Source organism: Bufo gargarizans, chromosome 3 (assembly GCF_014858855.1).
Source record: "Bufo gargarizans isolate SCDJY-AF-19 chromosome 3, ASM1485885v1, whole genome shotgun sequence".
Taxonomy (NCBI): domain Eukaryota; kingdom Metazoa; phylum Chordata; class Amphibia; order Anura; family Bufonidae; genus Bufo; species Bufo gargarizans.
The window spans coordinates 441090617-441117366 of NC_058082.1; the positions used below are offsets into that span (position 1 = coordinate 441090617).

Below are 26750 nucleotides of genomic sequence, written 5' to 3' on the forward strand. Positions count from 1 at the left end.
TTTTCACAATTTTTATGTTAACAGCACAATGTGCAATTAAAATATTTAGCATGTCCCCTTTCCGTGACATTCCTTTTGATATATGGGATGTGTGGGACATGGCTGCAGCGGGTGGGGCTAAAAGCTGCACTGTGGTGGGTGGTGGTGTATTTTTTCCTTATTATTTTTTATTTTACACTTTGTGCTCCCCATAAGGTCATACAAGACCTTTGAGGGACATTTAAAGAGGACCTTTCACCAAAAAAAAAAATGTAAACTAAGACCATAGCGTTACTTACATGCCCCCATGATTTCTTGGTCGTTAATTCTTTTTTCATTCTGTGCCCCCGTTTGTCCGCTATGCCCCCCGGAATACTTCCCGCCGTCTATGCTAATGAGCCAGCCTCAAATGGGCTGGCTTTGAAAGTTCTCCCCGGCGTGCCTTCCATCTTCTCCCTGGCACGGAGCGCATCCAATCAGCGCGCTCCGCTCTTAGCCAGGGAGAAGACGCTCCAGTTCTCGCGAGACTTCAGAGAACCAGTTCTCTGAAGTCTCGCGAGAACTGGAGCGTCTTCTCCCTGGCTAAGAGCGGAGGATTGGATGCGCTCCGTGCCAGGGAGAAGATGGAAGGCACGCTGGGGAGAACTTTTAAAGCCAGCCCATTTGAGGCTGGCTCATTAGCATAGACGGCGGGAAGTATTCCGGGGGGCATAGCGGACAAACGGGGGCACAGAATGAAAAAAGAATTAACGATCAAGAAATCATGGGGGCATGTAAGTAACGCTATGGTCTTAGTTTACATTTTTTTTTTAGGTGAAAGGTCCTCTTTAACATAACATTTTTTTTACTGCTGATTTCTCCTGTAACTGGGGCTGACATAGTAACCCCAATTACAGGGGGAATACAGCCCTTGGAGAGGTTGTCCCGGCAGACTCCTACACAACGACTGGCTTTGGAGCGGTAAGCGGCATTACTGCTCCCTGATCTCTATATACAGCACTAATTGTTGTGTATAGATCGATGGGGAATGTAGGGAATGCGTTGAAAAACGGTCACTGCCTTCTCTACGGGGAGCCCTGCTGTCACCGACGATACACAACTGCAGTATCTACACGGATGTTTTAAAACATCTGTGCAGAGATATTTGCCCACCGTCCAGGCAGTCGACAAGGAGTCTGCCTGCAATAAAGAACAGGTAAGTACTTATCTGACAGATCCCGCGCCACCACTGGTTCTCCTGTTTGGGCTCTGTTTACCTGACTGCAGCAGTGACTGCTGCAGCCTATCACTGACCTCAGCGGTGCACCCGAAGAGGACAGTGATTGGCTGTAGCGGTGATGTGTTGTTGACGTGACATCCTACTGGGAGAACTAGAGCAGCCGCACAGGATCTGCCAAGTAAGGTCTTACCACTTCTTTACTGCAGGAAGTTCCTGAGCATTGTCTGGTTTTCGCCCAAGACCGGACTGCCCCTAACCAACAGATTCACTAACATTTTACTGTACTTTTTTGTGGATTACGCAAATTCTTCTGCAAACCACATTTATACAGTATAATCTGCGCCCCTAGCCTATGATCAGAGAAAAAGTGATGAACAAGGCATACATGTATCTGGGATTCTTGAGTTGTGTATTTGTCCCTCTGGTTATGGCTGATTTCTGCCCATAAAAATGTTTACTTTCAGTGGTCCAGGAAGCAGACCTGCGGTGAATGTAATAACAGAATAACTGTTAACAGCTTCAGTTATGACATTTTTATGAGTCATTATTAAATATAAATAATGCTTTCAGCAGACATTCATACATATATTTTAGTACAAAGCAATTCAGTTTACAGTTGGTGAACCTGAACCTTTTGACAGACAGTGACAGTTGAAGATTTAAACTGAGGATGTGTGACCACCTCAGTGAGGTGGACAAGAAATAAGGAAAAGAACAAACAACAGGTGGCGCTATACAGATACATTTTGTTGAATAGCTCAGCAACTGTACAAAATTATTAATTACATACAATTACAAAAGCATTGAGATCCAGGTGCTGGTTTGAAAAATTTAGAATTTTTTTTGTGGCACAGCCCCTTTAAAAGAGTTTTTGGGGAGGAAAATTACTAAGGATTCTCTAATTTTGAAACAATTGTCACCGTCCCCGTATCCCCCCCCCCCCCCCCCTGCCATATCTGTGGAGGGAAGCATACTTAACTGCTCCCCGCCACTCGGTTCTGACACCTTCAGTTTGCCTCAATCCTGTTCCCTGCTTATCAAGTTGCAAGTGGACATGGGTCACATGTACTGCTGCAGCCAATGACTGGCTGCAGCATTGACGTGACCAAAGTGGCATGTAATTGGGCTGCTTAAAGGACACGTCACCGCTTCAGCCAATCATTGGCTGCAGCAGCACATGTAACCTCTGTCCACTCCGGAATTTAAGAAACACAGCAAAATGAATGAGCCAGAACCAGGCGGTAGGGAGAAGATAAGTGTGCTTTCCTCCACAGGTCCGGCAGAGAGAGGGGGGCTGTCAAACATTGTTTTAAAGCTGGACAACTCCTTTAAATATTCTACTGCCTTTAAGGTGATCGATGGTAACTTTGTTCTCACGCCAGCATGATAGCATAGGTAAAGCTAGTCTAGTGAACAAGCAAGCCTCTTTGGTTACATTCTGTGGACAAAAGTGACTGCAGCATGCCATTGTTGGCTTTTCTTCTTGTGTATTGTGTTCATTGTTATAAATAGTTTTTTCTCTTAATTTAGCATTATTTAGGCACACTTGAACATTTATATGGATTTTTACTTGGCTTGGAACTACTACATTGAGCACCACTGATGGATTGGATGTGCCTGAGTTGAATACTTGGTAATTGTGGTGTTGGATTGATACAAGTCAAGTGCTGATAAATCTCTTTTTGGCCTATTTTATGCATTTTAGTTACTTTAAAATAAAGGGGTTTCATGTGACAACTGAATACATATATCAGACTAGGAATCAAACCTGTTGTGTGCAAACGGGCTCTAGAAAACTCTGTCCCCTAATATGCCACCACTCTTTCCTTTTATATACCATCACTCTTACCTGTGTGTCACCACTTTGCCCCCTTTATACCTATTGTGCAAAAAAATACAATTGCCTCTACGAAACTCTTGATGGTCATTTGTTTAATTTTTCATGAAACATTAAAATATAAAATGTGGAAGCATTTACAGGATGATAATCCTCCCTGGAGATGTGGACCCCCATCTGCGTGTTGCTCATAGGTTGCCCCTTATTCAGGTGTCATGTTCTGCAAGTTTCACATTACACCTGCTGAAATTCTACTTCAGTTTGTTGTGGCCTCATTTCATTAATTCAATATAAAAGTCCTGCAGATTATGGCATAAAGATGAACATGTGAAGCAGCAAGGGCAAAAGTCAGTACCTGCTTAAAATACCCAGACATAGTAATTAACCCTGAGAACAAAGGAATAATAAGTATTATAATTCAGGTTTTCTGCAGTATGCTGCAGTCCATAAGCTTCAATATTACTCACACAGATTACATCATTATTATACGTAACCACTGATCCAGCTACACCTACAACGACTTCTAATTAGACTTCATGCGGAAATAATTTATTCCTTGGGCCTTCCATTAATCCACTCCAATTTTACTACCAATCTCCATTTTTCTTTCCAAGGAGCCATCTGAGACATAAAACCAAAAGTGGGCCCCTTCATTTATCACCTATACAACACCAAGGATTGAACATGATCATAAACAGGATAATGGCCTTCTTCAGTTTCAATAGTCAAGTAGATTTATCCTAGCCCACCATTACATCATGACCCTTTTAATCGATTACTTAAGAATCTCTATTTTATTAGCTATAGTATATCATGATTATTCCCTACCCAAGTTATCCCTCCACTTTAAATTCCTTTCTGAGATGAGAACACAAGATGTCTACCTAATACCACATGGCTGACCATCAGATCTAATCCTGATTCTGTAACAGAGTGTTACAGGAAACTCACACAAACACGGGGAGAACATTTACACTCTACGCAGGTGTTGTCCTTCGTTGGGTCTGAACCTAGGAACCCAGGCACCAGTGCTAACCACTCAGCCACCATGCTCTTCTGCCATAATTGCCTTTGTGGCTTTTAGTATTATCTTGTTCTTCTTCTGTTAACTGTCTGTTTGGACATGGCATTGTTTCAGATAGAAAATAATGTTTTCATCTGTAGTCCGTTCATCCGCCAACACACAGACAAACACACCGTTTGACTGTTGGCATTCAGTTAAAAAGATCACATGACATCCATGGACTAATTGAATAGGAATAATGGTGGAATTATTGCTATTAACAGCTCACTCACTGTGTGTATATGTACTTGAATTACATTGAAGTCCGTCTCTAGGTGGTGTTGTCATGCCTATAACAAACAATCAGAGCTCAGTTTTCCTTCTATTAAACTGCTCTAGTCAAATGAAAGCTGAGCTCTGATTGCCTGGACCGTTGTTGTAGGGTACCTCTAACAGGAGATGCAGTCCAGGAAGAATTACAGTGGATATAAAAAATCTACACACCCCTGTTAAAATGTCAGGTTTCTGTGCAAAGATAAATCAGACAAAGATAAATCATTTCAGAACTTTTTCCACCTTTAATGTGACCTATAAACTGTACTCAGTTGAAAAACAAACTGAAATCTTTTAGGTGGAGGTAAGAAAACTAAAAAAAACTAAAATAATGTGGTTGCATAAGTGTGCACACTTATACCTGGGGATGTAGCTGTTTTCAGAATTAAGCAATCACATTCAAAATCATGTTAAATAGGAGTCAGCATACACCTGCCATCATTTAACGTGCCTTTGATTAACCCCAAATAAAGTTCAGCTTCTCTAGTTGGTCTTTCCTGAAATTTTCTTAGTCGCATCCCACAGCAAAAGCCATGGTCCACAGAGAGCTTCCAAAGCATCAGAGGGATCTCATTGTTAAAAGGTATCAGTCAGGAGAAGGGTACAAAAGAATTTCCAAGGCATTAGATATACCATGGAACACAGTGAAGACAGTCATCATCAAGTGGATAAAATATGGCACAACAGTGACATTACCAAGAACTGGACGTCCCTCCAAAATTGATGAAAAGACGAGAAGAAAACTGGTCTGGGAGGCTACCAAGAGGCCTACAGCAACATTAAAGGAGCTGCAGTAATATCTGACAAGTAATGGCTGTGTGGTACATGTGACAAGTATTCTTCATATGTCTGGGCTATGGCATAGAGTGGCAAGACGAAAGCCTTTTCTTATGAAGAAAAACATCCAAGCCAGGCTACATGTAACGGTCGCGTACACATACACACAGGGGGGAGGGAAGTGACTACTGCGCTCCACGCTCACCCGTGGCCCTGCCTACTTACCTCGCAAGTCCTAATGACAGGGGACAACTGGACGGCAATCCCTAGCTTGGAATAAGTGCAGGGACGACAGACAGACAAACAACAGAACGTGAACAGACCGAGTCAATACCAGGAAAGCTACGAAATACAAATGGAGCAAGCAGAGAATAGTCGGGAGAAGCCGGGGTCATAAATACCAGGAGAGCCGTGAAGTACCAAAGGAGTAAGCAGAGCATCGTCAGGAGGAAGGCGGGGTCAGAATACCAGGAGAGCAGCAAAGTACACAAGGAGCAGGCAGAGGATCGTCAGGAATTCAGCAGGAGGTAAGTACTCCAGGAAAGACAAAATCGCAGGTGGAACCTAAATAACAGGCAATCTGTGGCCAGCAGACTACATGTTTAAATAGGGAGCCAGAGGGGTCATGTGACGTGGCCAGCGTCACATGACTCCACACAGACTACACAGCCGAGTGATCAGCTCGGTGCTCAGCCCTAAAACCATTTGCATGAATGCACATAGATGCACGAGGGGCGCGCATAGTATTATCAGGAGCGCGGGCAACGCTGGAGGCGCTGAGGATGCGCGCGCGCTCTGGACGTGCCCGCCTCCTAGACGGCGCCGTGACACTACATTTTGCAAAAACACATCTGAAGTCTCCCAAAAGCATGTGGGAAAAGGTGTTATGGTCTGATGAAACCAAGGTTGAACTTTTTGGCCATAATTCCAAAAGATATGTTTGGCGCAAAAACAACACTGCACATTACGAAAAGAACACCATACCCACAGTGAAGCATAATGGTGGCAGCAACAAGCTTTGGGGCCGTTTTTCTTCAGCTGGAACTGGGGCCTTAGTTAAGCTAGAGGGAATTATGAACAGTTCCAAATACCAGTCAATATTGGCACAAAACCTTCAGGCTACTGCTAGAAAGCTGAACATGAAGAGGAACTTCATCTTTCAGCATGACAATGACCCAAACCATACATCTAAATCAACAAAGGAATGTCTTCACCAGAAGAAGATTAAAGTTTTGGCATTAACACTTTCAAGACACAAAGGAAAATGCTTGAAGGGGGAAAAGCCTCCATTCAACTTATATATATGTTCATCCTAAACTATACATACATGTCTAATGTTCATTAGATGAGTTCAACTCTCTATGCTACCCCATTAGATAACATCATACATGAACTGTGCATGATCACCTCGTGGTTAATATATAGCCAACATCTGATATCTATTACAAAACCTGCTTTGTCCTGACCAGTCAAATTTTTAGCCCCTCACCCAAGTGAGTGCCAGCCCCACCTTTGGAATGTAATATCTGACATAACAGGCAGCGATATAATATATATGTGTTAATTTCTCTTTCATTGCCCCCTGTTGTTGGCTTTCCCACCACAGATACTGACATTCATACAGCACACAAAATATCTCTCACATTGCACTTCAATATATGATGTTCTCTTCGTCCAATCAACAAAGTTCACACACCTAATCCTTGACTTCTTGGCTAGCAACAGGTGCGTAGGCGAGCATAATGGTGGCTTTTAAGAATAGTCTTTTGCTGCATGAGAACAACAACAAGCCTACACGACATAGTAATAATACTGGAGCAGATGCAAACGTGACACTCTTCAGTAGTGGCATGAACCAAGTTGAAAGATTTCAAGGACCACTCTGAGAACCAGTCACCTGTGACTCCAGCCTCATCAATCATCTGCCTTTTCAATGAATGGAGGTGCTCCATGGCCTTATCAAGGTTCTCATTTTACTCATCATCATTAGCTGGGATAAAGGTACAGCAAGAGTCTCCAATAACTGCTTGAGAAACGAGAATCATATTGGTTCTTCACGGCTATTAGTATCAGACCTCTGAGCTCCTCTTTGCTGGTATTCAAAGTTTCATCTGTGATATTTATTAACTTTAATATCTAGTACCTGTTCTGCTGGATCTATTTTGCATTTGCTGCTGTTTTTACTCCAGAAGTCAGACAACTTGCAAAGAAGATTTCAGCTTTTGAAAAGATTTTAAAGGCATTTGGAATCTCCTTTGGAGGTTAATATGGACTTTATTTTCTCTTTATTCATACACGCTCACCTGGAACCCAGACATGTTTAGGGATTACCAACAGACGGTGGATTAACTTTTACCATTCACCACACGTCTGACCAGACTACCATACTACCACATTGTCAATGTACATCCCTCAGTACAGCAGTCTCTTCAATCAAGTATTTCTCACATGTAACCGATTTTTTTCCCCAACCTTTGTCCTTTCCCATCATTACAATAACATACATCAAATTCCTTCTTTTTCGTGACATTTGAGACTTTTCTCTTCTGGATCTTCACTCCAAGTTATTGATGTTACAAAATCTCTCTATACGTCTTTACATTGGTTGGTATCATTCAGACCCATTTCAGATTTGTGGTAACCTAATCCGGCAGGCTGTTCTGACCGGGAACAGCCTGACGGATCCATGAATACCGGGCGCTGCTGTGTGCTGCCGAGATACTGTTCAGCCCCATTAACTATATGGGGACTGGCAGAGATTCAGCCATTACCAGGCAAATATGCAGTAAAGCGCCGGCCTCTATTATAGTGAATGGGGCGGACGGTATCTGGGCAGCACACTGTAGCGCATGGTATTCACAGACCCGGAGGCTGCTCTCGGCCGGAGTGCCTGCTAGATCTGCATACCACAAAAGTGAAACAAGCCTTACAAAACTAGTATTGGAAGTTCCAAAGAGTCTCGTCTGCACAAGCCAAACTGCTAACATAAGGAAACTAGTAACATAGTTCTGTGCCTACAATTTTCACTGTCATTCATACACTTGTAAATAGGAGTTTGTGGGTCTCTAAACGCAGACATCTTAGCATAAGATACTTTATTCCCTTCTTGATAGTGGAATTTACCCAAAAGTCTTCTACTGTAATATCAGATGATTGAATTTGCCCTCCTAATTTGCAAAAAGCCATGTGTAATGGACATTGAGTGTCCATGTGACTTTTCACTTCTGACCACATCAGTTGTTCTTCTGCCGCATGAGGCAAAACAGCACAAACATAACACAATGTATTGCTAACTACTTGTTTCATATATCTATACCACAACTTCTCCTCAAAATAATTGCTATGGCTTAATTCAACTGTAATATTATCAGGGTCTATCATACCTAGTAATATTCCTAAATCTGCATACACCTAAACTTGAGAATATGCGTATCACTGATTAAAGTTACATGTATGCTTATTGTCCATTATATAACAATATTAGAGAATGTGCCCCTTCCATCTTTTGGAACTTTTCTGCAGTGAGTTAAATGAATCCATGCTGATCTCTCTCTCACTTTGACAGCTGTCCGTGTTGCAAGAATTACTACAAAAGGGCCAAGAAACGTTGGCTGCTTCCACCTACCTTTCTGGTTGTGGACATAAACGTTATCTCCTGGGTTCAGTGGCAGAGGTTCCTCTTGATTGGATGGCTGTTTACCGGTCACCTGTTGAAAACAAAATCTAGTAGCTTTGGTTAATAATTTCTTGTTTGAGTTTCAACTTTTAAACAATAATTAACCCTCCCCTGTATGTGCAGCAGATGGTAAGCGGACAGCTTGAACCAATTGTCTAATTAATGGAGCATGCCGGACAGGAGAACCATTAGATATAACATATCCAAGTCTTTCCTATTTTTGTATCCCACTAGGTTACAACATAAGCTGAGTCAGTGTACAAAGTTAAGGCCCAATCTGAATACATGTGTAGTGCTATCAAGGCAGCTATCAATTCTAGTGCCTGGGAAGAGTAGGTAGATGGCATGGTCCCTTGTCCCACTACTACTGGCTCATCATTTTGAAGAGCTACGACAGCAGTACACCCAGTGAAACATATACCAGTTTCAGGATCCAAATACAAGGACCCATCAATGTACTCATGAAATAGGCTCTTCAAGTGCGATTTGTGTGAGAGGTTGAGGACACTCATGAACTATATTCGAGCATGTACTTCTCTGCCTGTCTTTCCACTATCTGCCTCCAAATATGCACTATGTGGGTCTGACTTTCTGGCCATGGTTTGCCGTCCAGTGCAACTACTTTATTCAACTTCCACTGTAACTCTACAGAAAACTCTTAATGGGGTTATCTGGGAAATGATAATGATCTCAACATAAGTCATCAATATCACATGGGCGGGGATCCGAGCTCCGCTGAATGGCTGTTTCAGGGAGCTATGACGCTCACTGAAGCTCTGGTGAGTGCCGTGACTGATGTATGGTGACATCTTTGGCCTAAGATGAGGCTGTGGCCCTCATTAAGCAGCCAGTCTCTTCTAACAGCTGATCGGCAGGGGTCCCGGGAGTTAGACTCCTGCCAATCTGCTATTGATGACCTATCCTGATGATATCAATATATTTTTCCAGATAACCCCTTTAGTAATAGATTGATAAAATAAAATATGTCCATTTCCTGTCCCATTCCATTCCTGTCCCACTTTCTCTTTCAATTTTTACAACATTTTCTCAATATACTCAATAAAATTTTTCCTGACAGAACAAAATGTAATGTTCCCAAAGTCCCTCCTATCTTGATACATCTCCCTCAATACATCTCCCTTTCCAAATAATAGTTCAATAAGGATTAAACAAAGCCCCATCGTACACATCCTCCCTTATCGTTATCCTTATGATATCAGCTAACAATGCTGTAATATCCCCAAGTGTCAAAGTCCATTTACTAGACCCTGCTAAACTACACGTCAGAATTTTTTTTATCAGTATTCTGCCAAGGCTGATACTCTGAAAACTGGATAGGAGTCTGCAACTGGTTTCTTTTGATATTTTTCCCATACACTCATACCTTCCTTCATATGTTTATAATTTCATCCTGGATCCCCCCGAAGACTATATACACAGTGTTTAGCTGCCTAAATTTTTGCTTCCTAATATTTCAGTCCACCACCACCAGATCATCGCAGAAAGTGTTGCAATAATATTTTCTCTCTTTCTCTGCAATTACCTGCCGAGGAGTCAGAATTTTTGCAACTGTTACAACTATTAACCCTTCATTCTCCCTTCTGCCCTCGTCTTCCTCTGACTGGTCACTGTGTCTATCTTCAGACTCCAGTGCAGTTTAACCCATCTTCCTTAAAGGGGTTATCCAAGACTAAAAAAATGCCCCCCATATGCCCGGGCCCCTCACACTGAATCTACTTACCTGGCTCCCCGCGCCGCTCTGGAGTCTGAAGATAGACACAGGGAGTGGTGGGGTGGCAGGGAGGTCAATGGGAGACAGATGACAGGCAGGGAGGTAGAATAGAGGGGGCTTTTATAATTTAGGAGTCTCTTGCTAGGAGACAGTAAGTGAGGATGTCCGGTTACTCCACTTCTCACACCATTTTTCTGTTTAGATCAGGATATTCTTGGCACATGATTGATAGTGGAGATGTCATGGTCTTATGTATCAGAACACCAAACCACAAAAGAAATTAGTTAATTATGCCCATAATGGTGGTGTAACAGTTAGTATTATAGTTAGTATCTGTCACCTCACTTGCCGTTCTCAAGCTAAACCGACTGGCACACCACTCACTGATCAATGAGTATCTCTTTATCTTAAAGCTAGCTGAGGTAACAAAATGGTCATGTATTCTACTCCTCCACTGTGCCCCTAGTAAAGCCCAAGGTACCACACCATAGGTGTGTCCGTTTACCAAAAAATAGAGTTTCAACCACTCAGCATATACAACAAATGGTTAGTATAACTTTTGGAGACAGTTAACACAACAATTGCAGCACAACTTCAGTGACATGTACTGAGGAATACTACACCATCCAATGGATTTTTGCACGCTGTCTTCGTCTTTTGCTCTGGTTTATATAACCAATAAGCAGTGTTGATAACTGTAAGTGACCCCTTACTAATTTGGCCTGAAACAAAATATTTGGTCTGTAACCAATAGGATATCTCTTTCGTTTTTTTAGGGCTTTAAAACTAGGATTAGACAGCAGTGACGTGAACCTGTTTACCTTTCTTATTCTCTTCTGGGATTTAGAACTAGTGCTTGACAACTAGTCTAACCTGACTGTTATGCATTATTTTCTCTCTTAAACGTCACTAATTTCCAAACATTACATATTTTTAAACATCAACGATTAATAAATATTACTTTTCAGAGTGGTATTAGAAAATTTACCCAACTAACCCCCTCCCCCTCTTACTGGACTTTGGTGGCCACTAGAAAAAACAGTGCAGATAGACTTTAGCAAAGCAAGGTGTCTTCTTACCTTAAATTTGTGCAAGCCAGAACTGCTGAGATTTTCCTGATAGTTACACTGCCAGCAAGTACAAACCGGATTCCAAAAAAGTTGGGACACTATACAAATAGTGAATAAAAACTGAATGCAATGATGTGGAGGTGCCAACTTCTAATATTTTATTCAGAATAGAACATAAATCATGGAACAAAAGTTTAAACTGAGAAAATGTACAATTTTAAAGGGAAAAATAAGTTGAATTAGAATTTCATGGTGTCAACAAATCCCCAAAAAGTTGGGACAAGGCCATTTTCACCACTGTGTGGCATCTCCCCTTCTTCTTACAACACTCAACAGACGTCTGGGGATCGAGGAGACCAGTTTCTCAAGTTTAGAAATAGGAATGCTCTCCCATTCTTGTCTAATACAGGCCTCTAACTGTTCAATCGTCTTGGGCCTTCTTTGTTGCACCTTCCTCTTTATGATGCGCCAAATGTTCTCTATAGGTGAAAGATCTGGACTGCAGACTGGCCATTTCAGTACCCGGATCCTTCTCCTATGCAGCCATGATGTTGTGATTGATGCAGAATGTGGTCTGGCATTATCTTGTTGAAAAATGCAGGGTCTTCCCTGAAAGAGATGACGTCTGGATGGGAGCATATGTTGTTTTAGGACCTGAATATATTTTTCTGCATAGATGGTGCCTTTCCAGACATGCAAGCTGCCCATGCCACACGCACTCATGCAACCCCATACCATAAGAGATACAGGCTTATGAACTGACCGTTGATAACAACTTGGGTTGTCCTTGTCCTCTTTGGTCCGGATGACATGGCGTCCCAGATTTCCAAAAAGAGCTTCGAATCGTGACTCGTCTGACCACAGAACAGTCTTCCATTTTGCCACACTCCATTTTAAACGATCCCTGGCCCAGTGAAAACGCCTGAGCTTGTGGATCTTGCTTAGAAATGGCTTCTTCTTTGCACTGTAGAGTTTCAGCTGGCAACAGCGGATGGCACGGTGGATTGTGTTCAATGACAATGGTTTCTGGAAGTATTCCTGAGCCCATTCTGTGATTTCCTTTACAGTAGCATTCCTGTTTGTGGTGCAGTGTCGTTTAAGGGCCCGGAGATCACGGGCATCCAGTATGGTTTTACGGCCTTGACCCTTACGCACAGAGATTGTTCCAGATTCTTTGAATCTTCGGATGATGTTATGCACAGTTGATGATGATAGATGCAAAGTCTTTGCAATTTTTCGCTGGGTAACACCTTTCTGATATTGCTCCACTATCTTTCTGCGCAACATTGTGGGAATTGGTGATCCTCTACCCATCTTGGCTTCTGAGAGCCACTGCCACTCTGAGAAGCTCTTTTTATACCCAATCATGTTGCCAATTGACCTAATTAGTGTTAATTGGTCTTCCAGCTCTTCGTTATGCTCAAATTTACTTTTTCGAGACTCTTATTGCTACTTGTCCCAACTTTTTTGGGATTTGTTGACACCGTGAAAATTTGAATCAACGTATTTTTCCTTTAAAATGATACATTTACTCGGATTAAACATTTGATCTGTCATCTATGTTCTATTACAAATAAAATATTGACATTTGCCACCTCCACATCGTTGCATTCAGTTTTTATTCACAATTTGTTTAGTGTCCCAACTTTTTTGGAATCCGGTTTGTAGCATTCAAGTTTCTGGGCTCATGTTGGGGTCACCAAGAAATGTTGTGGAATACCACTCATAGGAGTTGCAGTTCAGGAAGAATAAGGTTTATTACCACTAGCTGGGAACATGAACACTTGTAAGACACAGAAAAATTATCGAAGGAGAAGAGTTCCCATTCAACTTATATACATGTTTATGCTAAACTACACATAGATGTCTAATCCTCATTGGATGGTTTAAACTCTTTGGGCTACTGCATTGGATACAGTCATGCATGAACAGTGCGTGATCACCTAGTGGTAAACATATAGCCTACATCTAGAATGTGTACGTATGTATAGCACTTGAGAATGTAATCTGACATAACAGGTGGCATTATACTATGTATTTGTTAATTCCTCCATCACCCTTTTGATAAATCTGCTCCAATAAATACACTTTACAGGGCACTAAAGATGTATGATGTTCTTACTGTTACAATAGATAATACAATGGGCCTCATTTATAAAAACGGTGCAACAAACAGTGTCTCTTTTAAACAGTTTTGATAAATCTGCTCCACCAAATACAGTTTATATGTAAAACAGCTCATACATTAGAATAGTCCATGCAGGGAGATGAGAGGTAGACTGAGAAGCTGTGCCTGAGCAGTTACAGTTAGTCCTATGTATGTCTGCTTCAGCCTGCCACTGATTGGCTGATATGGTTACACCATGTAACTGCTGAAGCCAATCAGAGAAGAAGTCATTGGCAACACTGCTTGTCATAGTGTAGTGCACTATGCTTTTCTATACCATGAAAAAAAGCTATGCTGCCATATATCATCTCAGCAAATGCCAAAAGGACCCTCCTTTGGCATATGCTGGATGCATGTGAGCCTGTGGACACATTGAAATACCCCTGATGTGTACCACTAAGGTGTACAGTTGCAAGAAAAGTTAGTGAACCATTTGGATATACCTGTATTTCTACATTGATTACTAATAAAATGTTGCTTTATTGTTATTTAAGTCACAAGTTGCCATCTACATAAACCAACTGAGCAAACAATTATGATAATTGTCTGCACAATAGAGGAAGTAAGACCTGCATTTATGTGCAGCAATCAGCTGTCCTGTATGGGGATGAGGAATCGTTTGCTTATTCCCAGAGAGATTCATGCTTTCTTGGCAGTAGATTCCTGTTTACACAACTTGATCTGATTCCTGGGATCCATGCTTTCACCAAATGAGCAAGCATTTGCTCGTTAATCAGGTGGTAGGCTCCACTTTTACACAGTACGTTTATACGAACATTTGTTCCCGATAATTGGTCCAATAGTCATCCTGTGGTATGACCTTAACAACCACAATCTAACTAAACTAATAACAAACAGTTGTACCACACTGAGTAAACATCCACTGTGCAGGCAGGAAAAGTGAACCCTCAATTGAATAACCCGTAGATCCCCTTTAGCACCAATCACTCCCACCAACTGTTTTCTTTAGGTGCAAATAAGATTTACACAACACAGAGGAGGAATTCTGTACCCTTCCTCCCTGCAAATGTGTTTCAGTTCATCAATATTCCTGGGATGCCTTGTGGGCACAGCACTTTTCAGGTAATGCCACAGCTCCTCTGAAGGGTTAAGATTAAGGCTATTCCAGAAAAAAAAAAATTTTTTAGTTCTTTTTTTAGTTCATTCTTTAGTTGATTTTACTCGTGCTTTTGGTTTATTATCTTGTTGCATCACCCAACATATCTGAGGTCATGGACTGCTGTCCTTCCAATATCCTGTGAAATGTTTTGCTATAGTTTAGCAAGGCAGCACCAAACCATGATGCTCCCTCTACAAAGTTTAACAGTTGGGATAAGGTTTTGGTGTTGCTTTATAGTGTTATTTTTCCTCTAAACATTCAAGAATGAGCACCTTACCAGTTACAGGAGATGCTGGAAGTGGTTTCCGCCAGTGACTATGCAAAGTTGTACCCACCTTCAGGAACACATTTGGGCAGTTGGGCAAGAGACACGGTTTAACTGTAAGACAGTTTTGTTGAATGAGGTCCTATAGGGGTTATCCTGTACAAACCAAACTAGGCGAGCAGGGTTCTGTTTCCTATGTCCCACCATCTTTTCTGAAAGCGGTGATTCTGGAATATTAAAGAGGATCCTTAACATACAGAAAATGAATACACTAAAGCTATTGTGTTATTCCTTATATCCACTTAACATGCAATATGAATAGCAGCTGAAACATAAATCAGCATATAATACTGTGTAGACAATAGACTATGAAAAATGATGTTCTTGACACAGTACTATGCAGTGTTGCACACAGAACAGTACATGCCGTGCTGGCCTTGAGGCAGCACCGTTTCCTTTTTAATGAAAACATGATTTTGATGTATTTTACTAATGTGTCTGTGTGCACTTGTCTGGGATACTGATGTTTGTTCATGGTACAACGTAATACACCATTCAGTCACCCAAAAAGCATAGGTTCAGTATCATTAATATTTTCTGTTTTTGAAAGCATTAATATGATTTCTTGGATGCTGATGCCTTTCATTAAGTGCCTCTAATGGACTTATTCATGAATAAGATAAAAGATTCCACAGCACTCAGTAGAGCGCCAGCAGCTTATGACCTCAGCAATTTCCATTTCTATGTCTACAGTGTGTTGACTGCAACTTCATAGAGTTAACAGTGTTAGGGCGGGTTCACATTGGCGTTACAAATTCTGCTATTGTTCTCAGTTATAAACATAGTAACATAGTATATAAGGCTGAAAAAAGACATTTGTCCATCCGGTTCGGCCTGTCATCCTGCAAGTTGATCCAAAGGAAGGGAAAAAAAAACCTGTGAGGTAGAAGCCAATTTTCCCCACTTTAGGGGAATAAAAAAATCCAACGTCTGTACATTATGCTTTGATGCCTTATTGTACGTTGCGCTGTTGTGTTATTTATTGATGTACAAGTGATTTCTTACTTCAATAAAGAGATATGGAAAAAATAAAATAAAAATTCCTTCCCGACTCCAATCAGGCAATCAGAATAACTCCCTGGATCAATGACCCCTCTCTAGTAGCTATAGCCTGTAATATTATTACGCTCCAGAAATACATCCAGGCCCCTCTTGAATTCCTTTATTGTACTCACCATCACCACCTCCTCAGGCAGAGAGTTCCATAGTCTCACTGCTCTTACCGTAAAGAATCCTCTTCTATGTTTGTGTACAAACCTTCTTTCCTCCAGACGCAGAGGATGTACCCTTGTCACAGTCACAGTCCTGGGGATAAATAGCTGATGGGATAGATCTCTGTACTGACCCCTGATATATTTATACATAGTAATTAGATCTCCCCTCAGTCGTCTTTTTTCTAAAGTGAATAACTCTAATTTTGATCATCTTTCAGGGTACTGTAGTTGCCCCATTCCAGTTATTACTTTAGTTGCGCTCCTCTGGACCCTCTCCAGCACTGCTATGTCTGCCTTGTTTACAGGAGCCCAGAACTGTACACAGTACTCCATGTGTGGTCTGACCAGCGATTTGTAAAGTGGTAGGACTATGTTCTTATCACGGGCATCTATGCCCCTTTTGATGCAACCCATTATCTTATTGGCCTTGGCAGCAGCTGCCTGACACTGGTTTTTGCAGCTTAGTTTGCTGTTTATTAAAATTCTTATATCCTTTTCCATGTTAGTGTTACCATTTAGTATGTACGGGTGACTTTCATTATTCCTTCCCATGTGCATGACTTTACATTTGTCAGTGTTAAACCTCATCTGACACTTCTCTGCCCAAGCCTCCAATCTATCCAGATCCCTCTGTAGTAGTATACTGTCCTCTTCAGTGTTAAACCTCATCTGCCACTTATCTGCCCAAGCCTCCAATTTATCCAGATCCCTCGGTAGTAGTATACTGTCCTCTTCATTGTTAATTACTTTACAAAGTTTAGTGTCATCTGCGAAAATTTTTATTTTACTGTGCAAGCCTTCTACAAGATCATTAATAAATATATTAAAGAGAATAGGGCCCAATACTGACCCCTGAGGTACTCCACTAGTGACAGTGACCCAATCTGAGTGTGTACCATTAATAACCACCCTCTGTTTTCTATCATTGAGCCAGTTACTTACCCATGTACAGACGTTTTATCCCAGTCCAAGCATTCTCATTTTATACACTAACCTTTTATGTGGTACAGTGTCAAATGCTTTGGAGACGCCCACATATACAACATCCATTTGATACGCCGCTGTCAAGTCTAGAAACTGATTAAAGAGGACCTTTCACTTGTATAAGCTATGTGAACGGAGTATGCTGCCATATAGAACGGCGCACGGGGATCTCACTGCACTTACTATTATCCCCGGGCGCCGCTCCGTTCTCCCGTTATAGGCTCCGGTACCTTTGCTTCTTAAGTTATAGTAGGCGGGTCTTCCCTTGTCCTGTGGGCGTCTCCTTCTCCTAGGCTGCAGCACTGGCCTATCGCAGCGCACAGCTCACAGCCTGGGAGAAAAAAAACCTACATACTCCGTTCACATAGCTTATACAAGTGAAAGGTTCTCTTTAAATTAGTTTGGCATGACCGATCCCTCATGAAGCCATGCTGATATGGCGTTATTTGCTTATTTCCGTTGAGATCTTCCAAGATAGCATCTCTTAGAAAACCTTCAAACAGTTTACCCACAACAGATGTTAAACTTACCGGCCTATAGTTTCCGGGGTCTGTTTTTGGACCCTTTTTGAATATTGGCACCACATTTGCCATGCGCCAATCCAGTGGAACATTCCCTGTCAGTATAGAGTCTGCAAATATCAGAAATGAGGGTCTGGCTATGACATTACTTAATTCCCTTAGGATACGGGGGTGTATGCCATCTGGTCCTGGCGATTTGTCTATTTTAATCTTTTTAAGTCGCTGTTGTACTTCTTCCTGGGTCAGACAGGACATGGTTATAAAGGAAAATAACGGAATTTGTAAGACGGAATTCAAAATGGAAACCTTTAGAGGCATTCCGTTTTGATCTGTCATAACAGAGGTCTATGAGCAAGGATACTGGCACCGTCTGGTTTCCGTTATCCAGGACGGAAAAGAAAGTCCTGTCAACGGAAAAGAAAGTCCTGTCGACAGGACTTTTTTCCATCCTGGATGATATTTTGTGTTGAATAAAACAACACTATTAAAAAAAAAGAGAATTAGATTGCACATCCACAAGCTTAGCTTTGATCTATAACTGCTCCTCAGCAAAATTCACATTGCTTCTCAGCACAAAAAATAGTGTACGGCCCCCTATACTGCATGCTATATAAGAGGCATTAGTTTACACAAATTTTTGCGCTGAGAAGCAGTTATAGATCAAACCTAAGCTTGTGGATGTGCGATCTAATTCTCTTTTTTTTTTCTCTCTTTTTTTTAAATCATGTATGATTATTCTGTCTAGGATCAGCACTCCTCCCTTTAGGGTTAAGGTTCTTTTAATTAGCAGTAGCCTGAATATAAGTGTGAAGTGACCTACCAGCCCTCAGTCTGAGTCTCCAGCAGGTAACAATGTGAGCTTTGACAACTGTAAACACGGTGCGGTGCTGGGTGGCGGCTGTTGTTGCTGTGGCGCTGCGCTGGTGGGACCCGGTGCCAGGGTGGCATTGCCAGGCAGCAGGGGTGGTGTTTGGCGGCTGGATCCTGCCGTCTGCTGGTGCGGAGCTGTGGTGCCAGCGGTCACCAGGCAGTGCCGCGCCAAATTTAGAGTAGTTCCCACTCAAAGAGGCAACCTTGGCGCAGTGAGTGGGCTTATGCCTTTTGATCAAAAAGTACACTAATGCCTCTTATATAGCATGCAGTATAGGGGGCCATACACTAATTATTGCGCTGAGAAGCGATGTTAATTTAGCTGAGAAGCAGTTATAGATCAAAGCTAAGCTTGTGGATGTGCGATCTAATTCTTTTTTCTCTTTTTTGAATCAATAAAACCAAAAACTTTTTATTTTTTTTTGCAGGTGAAGGTTTATGACTTGGTTGGATGTGAACATAATGCCGATGATGTCATGGTAATGGGCACTGATGGCCTGTGGGATGTCATTACTGACAAAGAAGTGGCAGATGTTATTCAAAGGGTCTTTTCTTCTTATGGCACCGAAGAACCAAATAGGTAAGTAATAGGCAGTGTTACTGTATGCATTTACATGAATATCTCTTGACTCATTAGAGTCAAGATATGGCCGTGGCATTAAGCTGAAGGAACATCCCTGCAGCAACTTGGTGGTTCAAGCCCACCAGAGCAAGAGGTGCTGCTTGTTAATGCCACTCCGGTGTGGTTCACAGAGGGTAGTCCCAATCAGAGGAGCACTCTCTGAAATCTATATGCTCTACTAGGCCATATGAAGAGGGGTTGTCCTAAGTTTGGAAATAACTTGAATATTCACACACTGTTTTGACAATGCAAAACTGCTGACAGAACTAAACAGGGGATGGGGAATCAGGTAAAACATACCTTTTTGCAGAGCTTTTTATTATCAATAGTCTGGATATGAACTTTTATTTGTCCTGCAAATGTCCTGAAGGCAATGCATTGAGCTGCTTCACACCCGCTCCCCTGACAGTTACAGTCGTCTCCTGGTTGGATGCTACAGCTGTCACTCGAAGCCGTAGGGATGGTTTGTGAAGAAGCTCAATGAAAAGAGCACTTCACAGTGAAACATCAGCTCCTGGGCACTTGCATGAGCAGTACCCTGCAAAATACTGCCGGCATTGCTTTCCGTGTACATTGAGTATTGTTACAGTGCTGCCCTGTCTAACAATCTATTGGTTTTTACTTCTGATTGGATGTTATTTAAATATTGGTGTCAGTCTCCATGGTTATATGCTTGGGAATGAAGTAAAGAAGTCTAATGGATGATATGGCCTCCATAATTTGACAAGTCGTTAAGCTTGTGTTGTAACTGACCCTCTAAAGCCTCATGCATAAGTATGGAATTGCTGCAAATTTTTGGTCTGGATTTGGGGACGAAAATCCACAGTGGATTATAGTACTAGCAAAGATCTGTACAGATCTATTCTACATGATTCTTACAACTTTCCTGTGGTGCATATTTTTTAATCTGTATGTCAATTTCTGACATGTTGTGGTCAGGGATTTGTTGCAAATTTTACGACAGAGTTTAATGCACAAGTCTAAAGCGACAACAAATTCCAGTTGTTGTAGATTGTGTTGGGCAATTCCAGATTATCTGCAAGACAATCCACAAGCCCCAGGGGCAGACTGGCCATCGACTGTACAGGGAAATGTACCAGTGAGCCAATTCCCAGAGGACCACCTTAGCCCTCCTCTCGGCCACCAGCCAGAGAAGTAATGCTCCGTCGTTCCCAAAGTTAATGCTGGGACCATCAATTACTTATGTATCTGACCGTGACTACAGTTGCCTTCCTGACTCCTGAATTCACCTGTATTGCCATCCTGAGGCAACTGGAATAGGAGGACAGAACATGCCAGCTGGTTCTAGCAACTGCAGAGGGGCAGCTTCTCGGGAGGTATTTTTTGCTGCTGGGGCATTATTTTGTGTTGCACTGTGGCTTTTGATGTTGCTGGAGCAGTATTTTGTGCCATAATATGGTATTGATGGCCCTGCCTGCTTGCGTTGGCCCTGCCTTATTTTTTTTTCCAGTGCCACTCTAAGTTCCCAATCTGCCCCTGGCTGTTTTTTTCTTTAATTTAGAACTTATTTCCTTAAAGTTTAAAATAAAAAAAAGCACTATACTCCTTCCCCTCCCAGCATTTCCGTTGCACTTTTGCCTGGTTTCTTGCCACTCTATTTAAATCCAACCTACTGTGATGACATCTCATCACACGTGACTGCTGGAGCAGTGACATGGGATGAGACAGCATTAACTGAGGCCAGATATACAGAGGTCAGCAGAGAAACCTGTGTTGCCGTGGAAGCAAAAGGTGAGGGGAGAATAGTGTTTTGTTTTTATTTTGTCTGTTGCACTAGAATCCACATAATTCTATGCTGATGGTGCGGCACATTGTTGTGAGAGTGCTGCAGAAATTTTCCACAGTAATTCCGCTATGTGTGGATTTACTCTTAAGGGAGGTATACAATTTTAATTTTTTTTTCAAAGTGGCTTCCTTCCGGAAACGGCACCAACGGCCATGGACACATTCAGGTGAGAGATGCTGAACTGCATCTCAAACACCACCCACAGACAGAGTGGTGCTGTTTCTGGAAGGAAGCAGTCAAAGCATTGTTCTCTTTTACTGTTCTACCAGTGGTGGGACCCCCACTAAACTAACAGTTATCCCTTCCCTACCCAGTGGATTGGGAATAATTTGTCATAGCTGAAATACACGTGCAAATCGTGTAATACATGGACCTACAAGGAGGCATTTTTTCCACTTCAGTGATCTACTGGTCTCTTCTCAAAGGTCTACTGGAATCTAGTTTTTGTGGAGTCTGAGTTAGTTGATCTAAGATCAAGAACCCTTCTGCAAATTGTTTATAGTTAGAACAACCATCGGTAGTTGCTTATTTTCCATGACTATGCTCTTCTTCATAGTTATTTTTGTTTATTCTATAAGTACCGTCTAGTAGAACCTATAATGTTGGAATAGGAACAGTGGGAGGTACATTTGGTTGATCTTTGGTTATTTTTACTCCTTGTTTGTAATTATATATAACTGAGCGAGGTCAGATCCAATAAAATTATCAACATGCCAAGAAAATACAAGGTCTTTTAATACTGCATTCCTATTTAATAGGCAGCAGACCACCATCTAGAGGCAGATGACATAATGGCTTTATATGGTCTGGTAAGGCTAATACTAAATAAAGAAACAAATAAAAATCTACATTTTGTTCCAGGTATAACCTTGCTGCTCAAGAGCTTGTCCTTCGTACAAGAGGTGTTCGGAAGGAGAATAGCTGGAGGCTACCAACCGGGAAGCTGGCCTCTCTAGACGATATATCTGTGTTTGTTATTCCACTGGCTGGACATGAGAGGTGAAGAAAAAGTACTGGATGGAGTTTAGGAGCACAACCTTGGTATATTTCCTCAACAGCAGGAGGCACAGCAAGCGCTAAGCACTTTAACTTAAAACACTTTCCCCAAAGACTATTTTGAAGCATAATTTTTTTATTTATATGTATGTTACAGGTATGAACAAGCTTAAAGCCGGTCTAATAAAAGCACATACATTACAACCATTTGTAATCATTACAAATTGATATAAAAGCAGACACTTTTATGACTAGCTTTGCTTGTACATGTGATGTAAATCAGTGACAAAATCCACCAGATATCATCGTATGCATTGCAAAGGGTGAAATCCAAGGTGGAAATCTGCAATATGAATTGACATGCTGTGGCTTTTTCACTAGTTTTATTCTGCCAAAACTGGTGATATAGGTCCTGACTGGGTCCCTGAGCTACAAACTACAGAGACTGTAAGTGAGGTTTTGCTGAGTCCAGTGAGGTTTGTTAGTGTGCGGTAAAATGCAAGTTTTCAGGTAAGTGCATAGTTTAACACAAGGCCATAGTTCATTCAACACAAGAACGGAAGAATTACGGTTCGGCCAATTTCACGCAAGCGTATTCAGTCCAACATGTGACTGTTATATTCCTCTTCTGATTTATGATGCTGATGCTGTATGTTCTTGCCTGACCACGGGAGTACGGTTCAATAGTAGGTAGTCAGAGAGGATAATGCTGAGACCGGGAATGCCAGTGTGTTGTCTTCTGGCCTCTTTGGTTCGGCATATTGTCGATCAGATAGATTGCTGGATAAGGCCTGATCATGGTACAGATCGGTTCCAATGACAAAGTCAGTGGGAGATTGAAGGTACTTAAATTGGTTTTAGGAAACTAGAATGTAAGCTAAAGTCTAGGACCTCAAAGTGTTTTCAGAAATACTACCTGTGGCAAGAAAGGTAGCAGGAGCTTAAGGAGTTAAAATGAAGATTACTCTTACCGGTAATTGGATTTTCCTGAACCCATGACAGCACCACGAGAGAGAGGATCCGCCCCCAAAGACAGGAAACTTGAGATACAAAAAGGCAGAGACTGCCCTCCGACTTCAATATGTGCTTTCCAAGGATTTGAGGAACTCCGCCCCATAAGGTTAGTATCACATAAATATCTATATACACATTTTTTTTTATTACTGCGACACCCGTGAATAATCATCCAGCACCAAAAAGAGGGAAGGGAAAAATATGAGTGCTGTCGTGGGTTCAGGAAAATCCAATTACCGGTAAGAGTAATCTTAATTTTTCCCCTCATCAACGACAGCATCACGAGAGAGAGAACCAAGGAACTCTTAGGCTGGGTTCACACGGGCAAGATTTCCACGCGAGTGCAATGCGTGAGGTGAACGCATTGCACCCGCACTGAATCCGGACCCATTCATTTCTATGGGCTGTGCTCCTCTTTGTGCGTTTTCCACCCAACGCAGGCCCCATAGAAGTGAATGAGGCTGCGTGAAAATCGCAAGCATCCGCAAGCAACTGCGCATGCGGTGCGATTTTCACACACGGTTGCTAGGAGACTATCGGCATGGGGACCCGATCATTATTATTTTCCCTTATAACATGGTTATAAGGGAAAATAATAGCATTCTTGCTACAGAATGCATAGTACAATAGGGCTGGAGGCGTTAATAAAAAATAAACAAATAATATATATGTGAGGAAAAGGACCTGTGGTGACGTCACTGCGCTCATCACATGGTCCGTCACATGATCCATCACTATGTTATAAGGGAAAATAATAAAATCTACACAACACCTAACCCAAACCCGGACTTCTGTGAAGAAGTTTGGGTTTGGGTACCAAACATGCAGATTTTTCTCACGAGCGTGCAAAACGCATTACAATGTTTTGCACTCGTGCGGGAAAAATCGCACATTTTCCCGCAACGTCACTCGCATCTTATCGGGGCCAAAAACATGATGCCCATGTGAAAGAGGCCTAAGTCGGTAAAACCCACGCCGACAGCTCACTTCCGGGTTCCTGTGCATTTTTAGCACCTCCGCTCAGCACGATGTGTCACTACGCATACATGCGCTCCAGGCCTCTTTCTGGATACCAGAACTTCCTTCCACAGAGCGGAGCAGAAGCTCCTCCCCCCGGACTTACAAATTTTCATCTTGCTGCGTGCGCGATGCTTACTAGTGCTTGCCCATAGCACTGAAGCATCATGCCCATAAGCTGTCAGAGGCCTCCAGCCATCACGCTTCTGTCGGACCCCTCGCGCACCACTGTGCCACGACCTATGATGGGGACCGCAGGTAACGAAGGGCAGCCACAGGAAGAGAAGGATATACCACAGGCTTCCCCTCCAAAGACAGGAAACCATACTGAAGTTGGAGGGGAGTCTCTGCCTTTTTGTACCTCAGGGTTCCTGTCTTTGGGGGCGGATCCTCTCTCTCGTGGTGCTGTCGTGGGTGAGGGAAAAATAAATGGTTTAGAAATTGGTGCAGGAAGGAAGGGTTTGGGCTAACTTCACTGTCGACTACAAGCTATATGGTTTGGACTGGATGTATCTTAACCGCCTCCGGACGCCTAACGCAGGATCTTGTTCCGGAGGCGGCTCCCTCAGGCACAGTCACGCATATATGCGTCATATCGCGAGACGTGAGATTTCCACAGGCGCGCGCGTTCACAGGAACTGCAGGTAAGCGAGTGGATCTACAGCCTGCCAGCAGCGATCGTTCACTGGCAGGCTGTAGATGCGATTTTTTTTTAACCCCTAACAGGTATATTAGACGCTGTTTTGATCACAGCGTCTAATATACCTGCTCTCTGGTGGTCCCTTTTGCTTGGATCGACCACCAGAGGACAGAGGCAGCTCTGTAAAGTAGCACCTAGCACCAAACACCACACTACACTCCCCCCCCTGTCACTTATTAACCCCTTATTTACCCCTGATCACCCACCTGTCATTAATCACCCCCCTGTAAGGCTCCATTAAGACGTCCGTATGATTTTTACGGATCCACTGATACATGGATCGGATCCGCAAAATGCATACGGACGTCTGAATGGAGCCTTACAGGGGGGTGATCACCCCATATAGACTCCCTGATCACCCCACTGTCATTGATCACCCCCCTGTAAGGCTCTATTCAGACGTCCGTATGTGTTTTATGGCTCCACGGATCCATGGATCGGATCCGCAAAACACATACGGACCTTTGAATGGAGCCTTACATGGGGGTGATCAATGACAGGGGGTGATCAGGGAGTCTATGGGTGATCACCCTCCTGTAAGGCTCCATTCAGACGTCCGCATGTGTTTTGCGGATCCGTGGATCCGCAAAACACGGACACCGCGGATCCGCAAAACACATACGGACGTCTGAATGGAGCCTTACAGGGTGGTGATCACCCCATATAGACTCCGTGATCACCCCCCTGTCATTGATCACCCCCCTGTAAGGCTCCATTCAGACTTTTTTGGGCACAAGTTAGCGGAAATTGATTTTATTTTTTTGTTTTTGTTACAAAGTCTCATATTCCACTAACTTGTGACAAAAAATAAAATCTCACATGAACTCACCATACCCCTCATGGAATCCAAATGCGTAAAGTTTTTTAGACATTTATATTCCAGACTTCTTCTCACGCTTTAGGGCCTCTAAAATGCCAAGGCAGTATAAATACCCCACATGTGACCCCATTTCGGAAAGAAGACACCCCAAGGTATTCGCTGAGGGGCATATTGAGTCCATGAAAGATTGAACTTTTTGTCCCAAGTTAGCGGAAAAGGAGACTTTGTGAGAAAAAATAAATAAATAAAAAATCTATTTCCGCTAACTTGTGCCAAAAAAAAAAATCTTCTATGAACTCGCCATGCCCCTCATTGAATACCTTGGGGTGTCTTCTTTCCAAAATGGGGTATTTATACTGCCTTGGCATTTTAGGGGCCCTAAAGCGTGAGAAGAAGTCTGGGATCCAAATGTCTAAAAATGCCCTCCTAAAAGGAATTTGCCTAGGCTGCAAAAAAGTGTCATACATGTGGTATCGCCGTACTCAGGAGAAGTTGGGCAATGTGTTTTGGGGTGTCTTTTTATATATACCCATGCTGGGTGAGAGAAATATCTCTCTATAATGACAACTTTGTACAAAAAAAAATTGGAAAAGTTGACTTTTAGAGAGATTTCTCTCACCCAGCATGGGTATATGTAAAAAGACACCCCAAAACACATTGCCCTACTTCTTCCGGCGATACCCCATGTGTGACACTTTTTTGCAGCCTAGGTGGGCAAAGGGGCCCACATTCTAAAGAGCACCTTTAGGATTTCACAGGGCACTAGAATTTTTTATTTTTTGTCACAAGTTAGCGGAAAATGATTTATGAAGTCTCATATTCCACTAACTTGTGGAAAAAAAAAAAAAAAAAACTTCCATGAACTCACTGTGCCCATCACGAAATACCTTGGGGTGTCTTCTTTCCAAAATGGGGTCACTTGTGGGGTATTTATACTGGCCTGGCAT

The 26750-nt window shown here is 42.4% G+C and overlaps 1 protein-coding gene across 1 annotated transcript in view; it reads left to right on the top strand.

The window, feature by feature from the left end:
* The window catches only part of PPM1J (protein phosphatase, Mg2+/Mn2+ dependent 1J), an 81611-nt gene extending 59155 nt beyond the window's left edge, over positions 1-22456 (top strand). The window contains exons 9-10 of the mRNA XM_044283493.1: positions 19256-19407; positions 22118-22456. Coding sequence (XP_044139428.1) covers positions 19256-19407; positions 22118-22259 — 294 coding nt within the window. The 3' untranslated portion in view covers positions 22260-22456. The remainder of the gene's footprint in view (positions 1-19255; positions 19408-22117) is intronic.
* The last annotated feature ends 4294 nt before the right edge of the window (positions 22457-26750 follow it).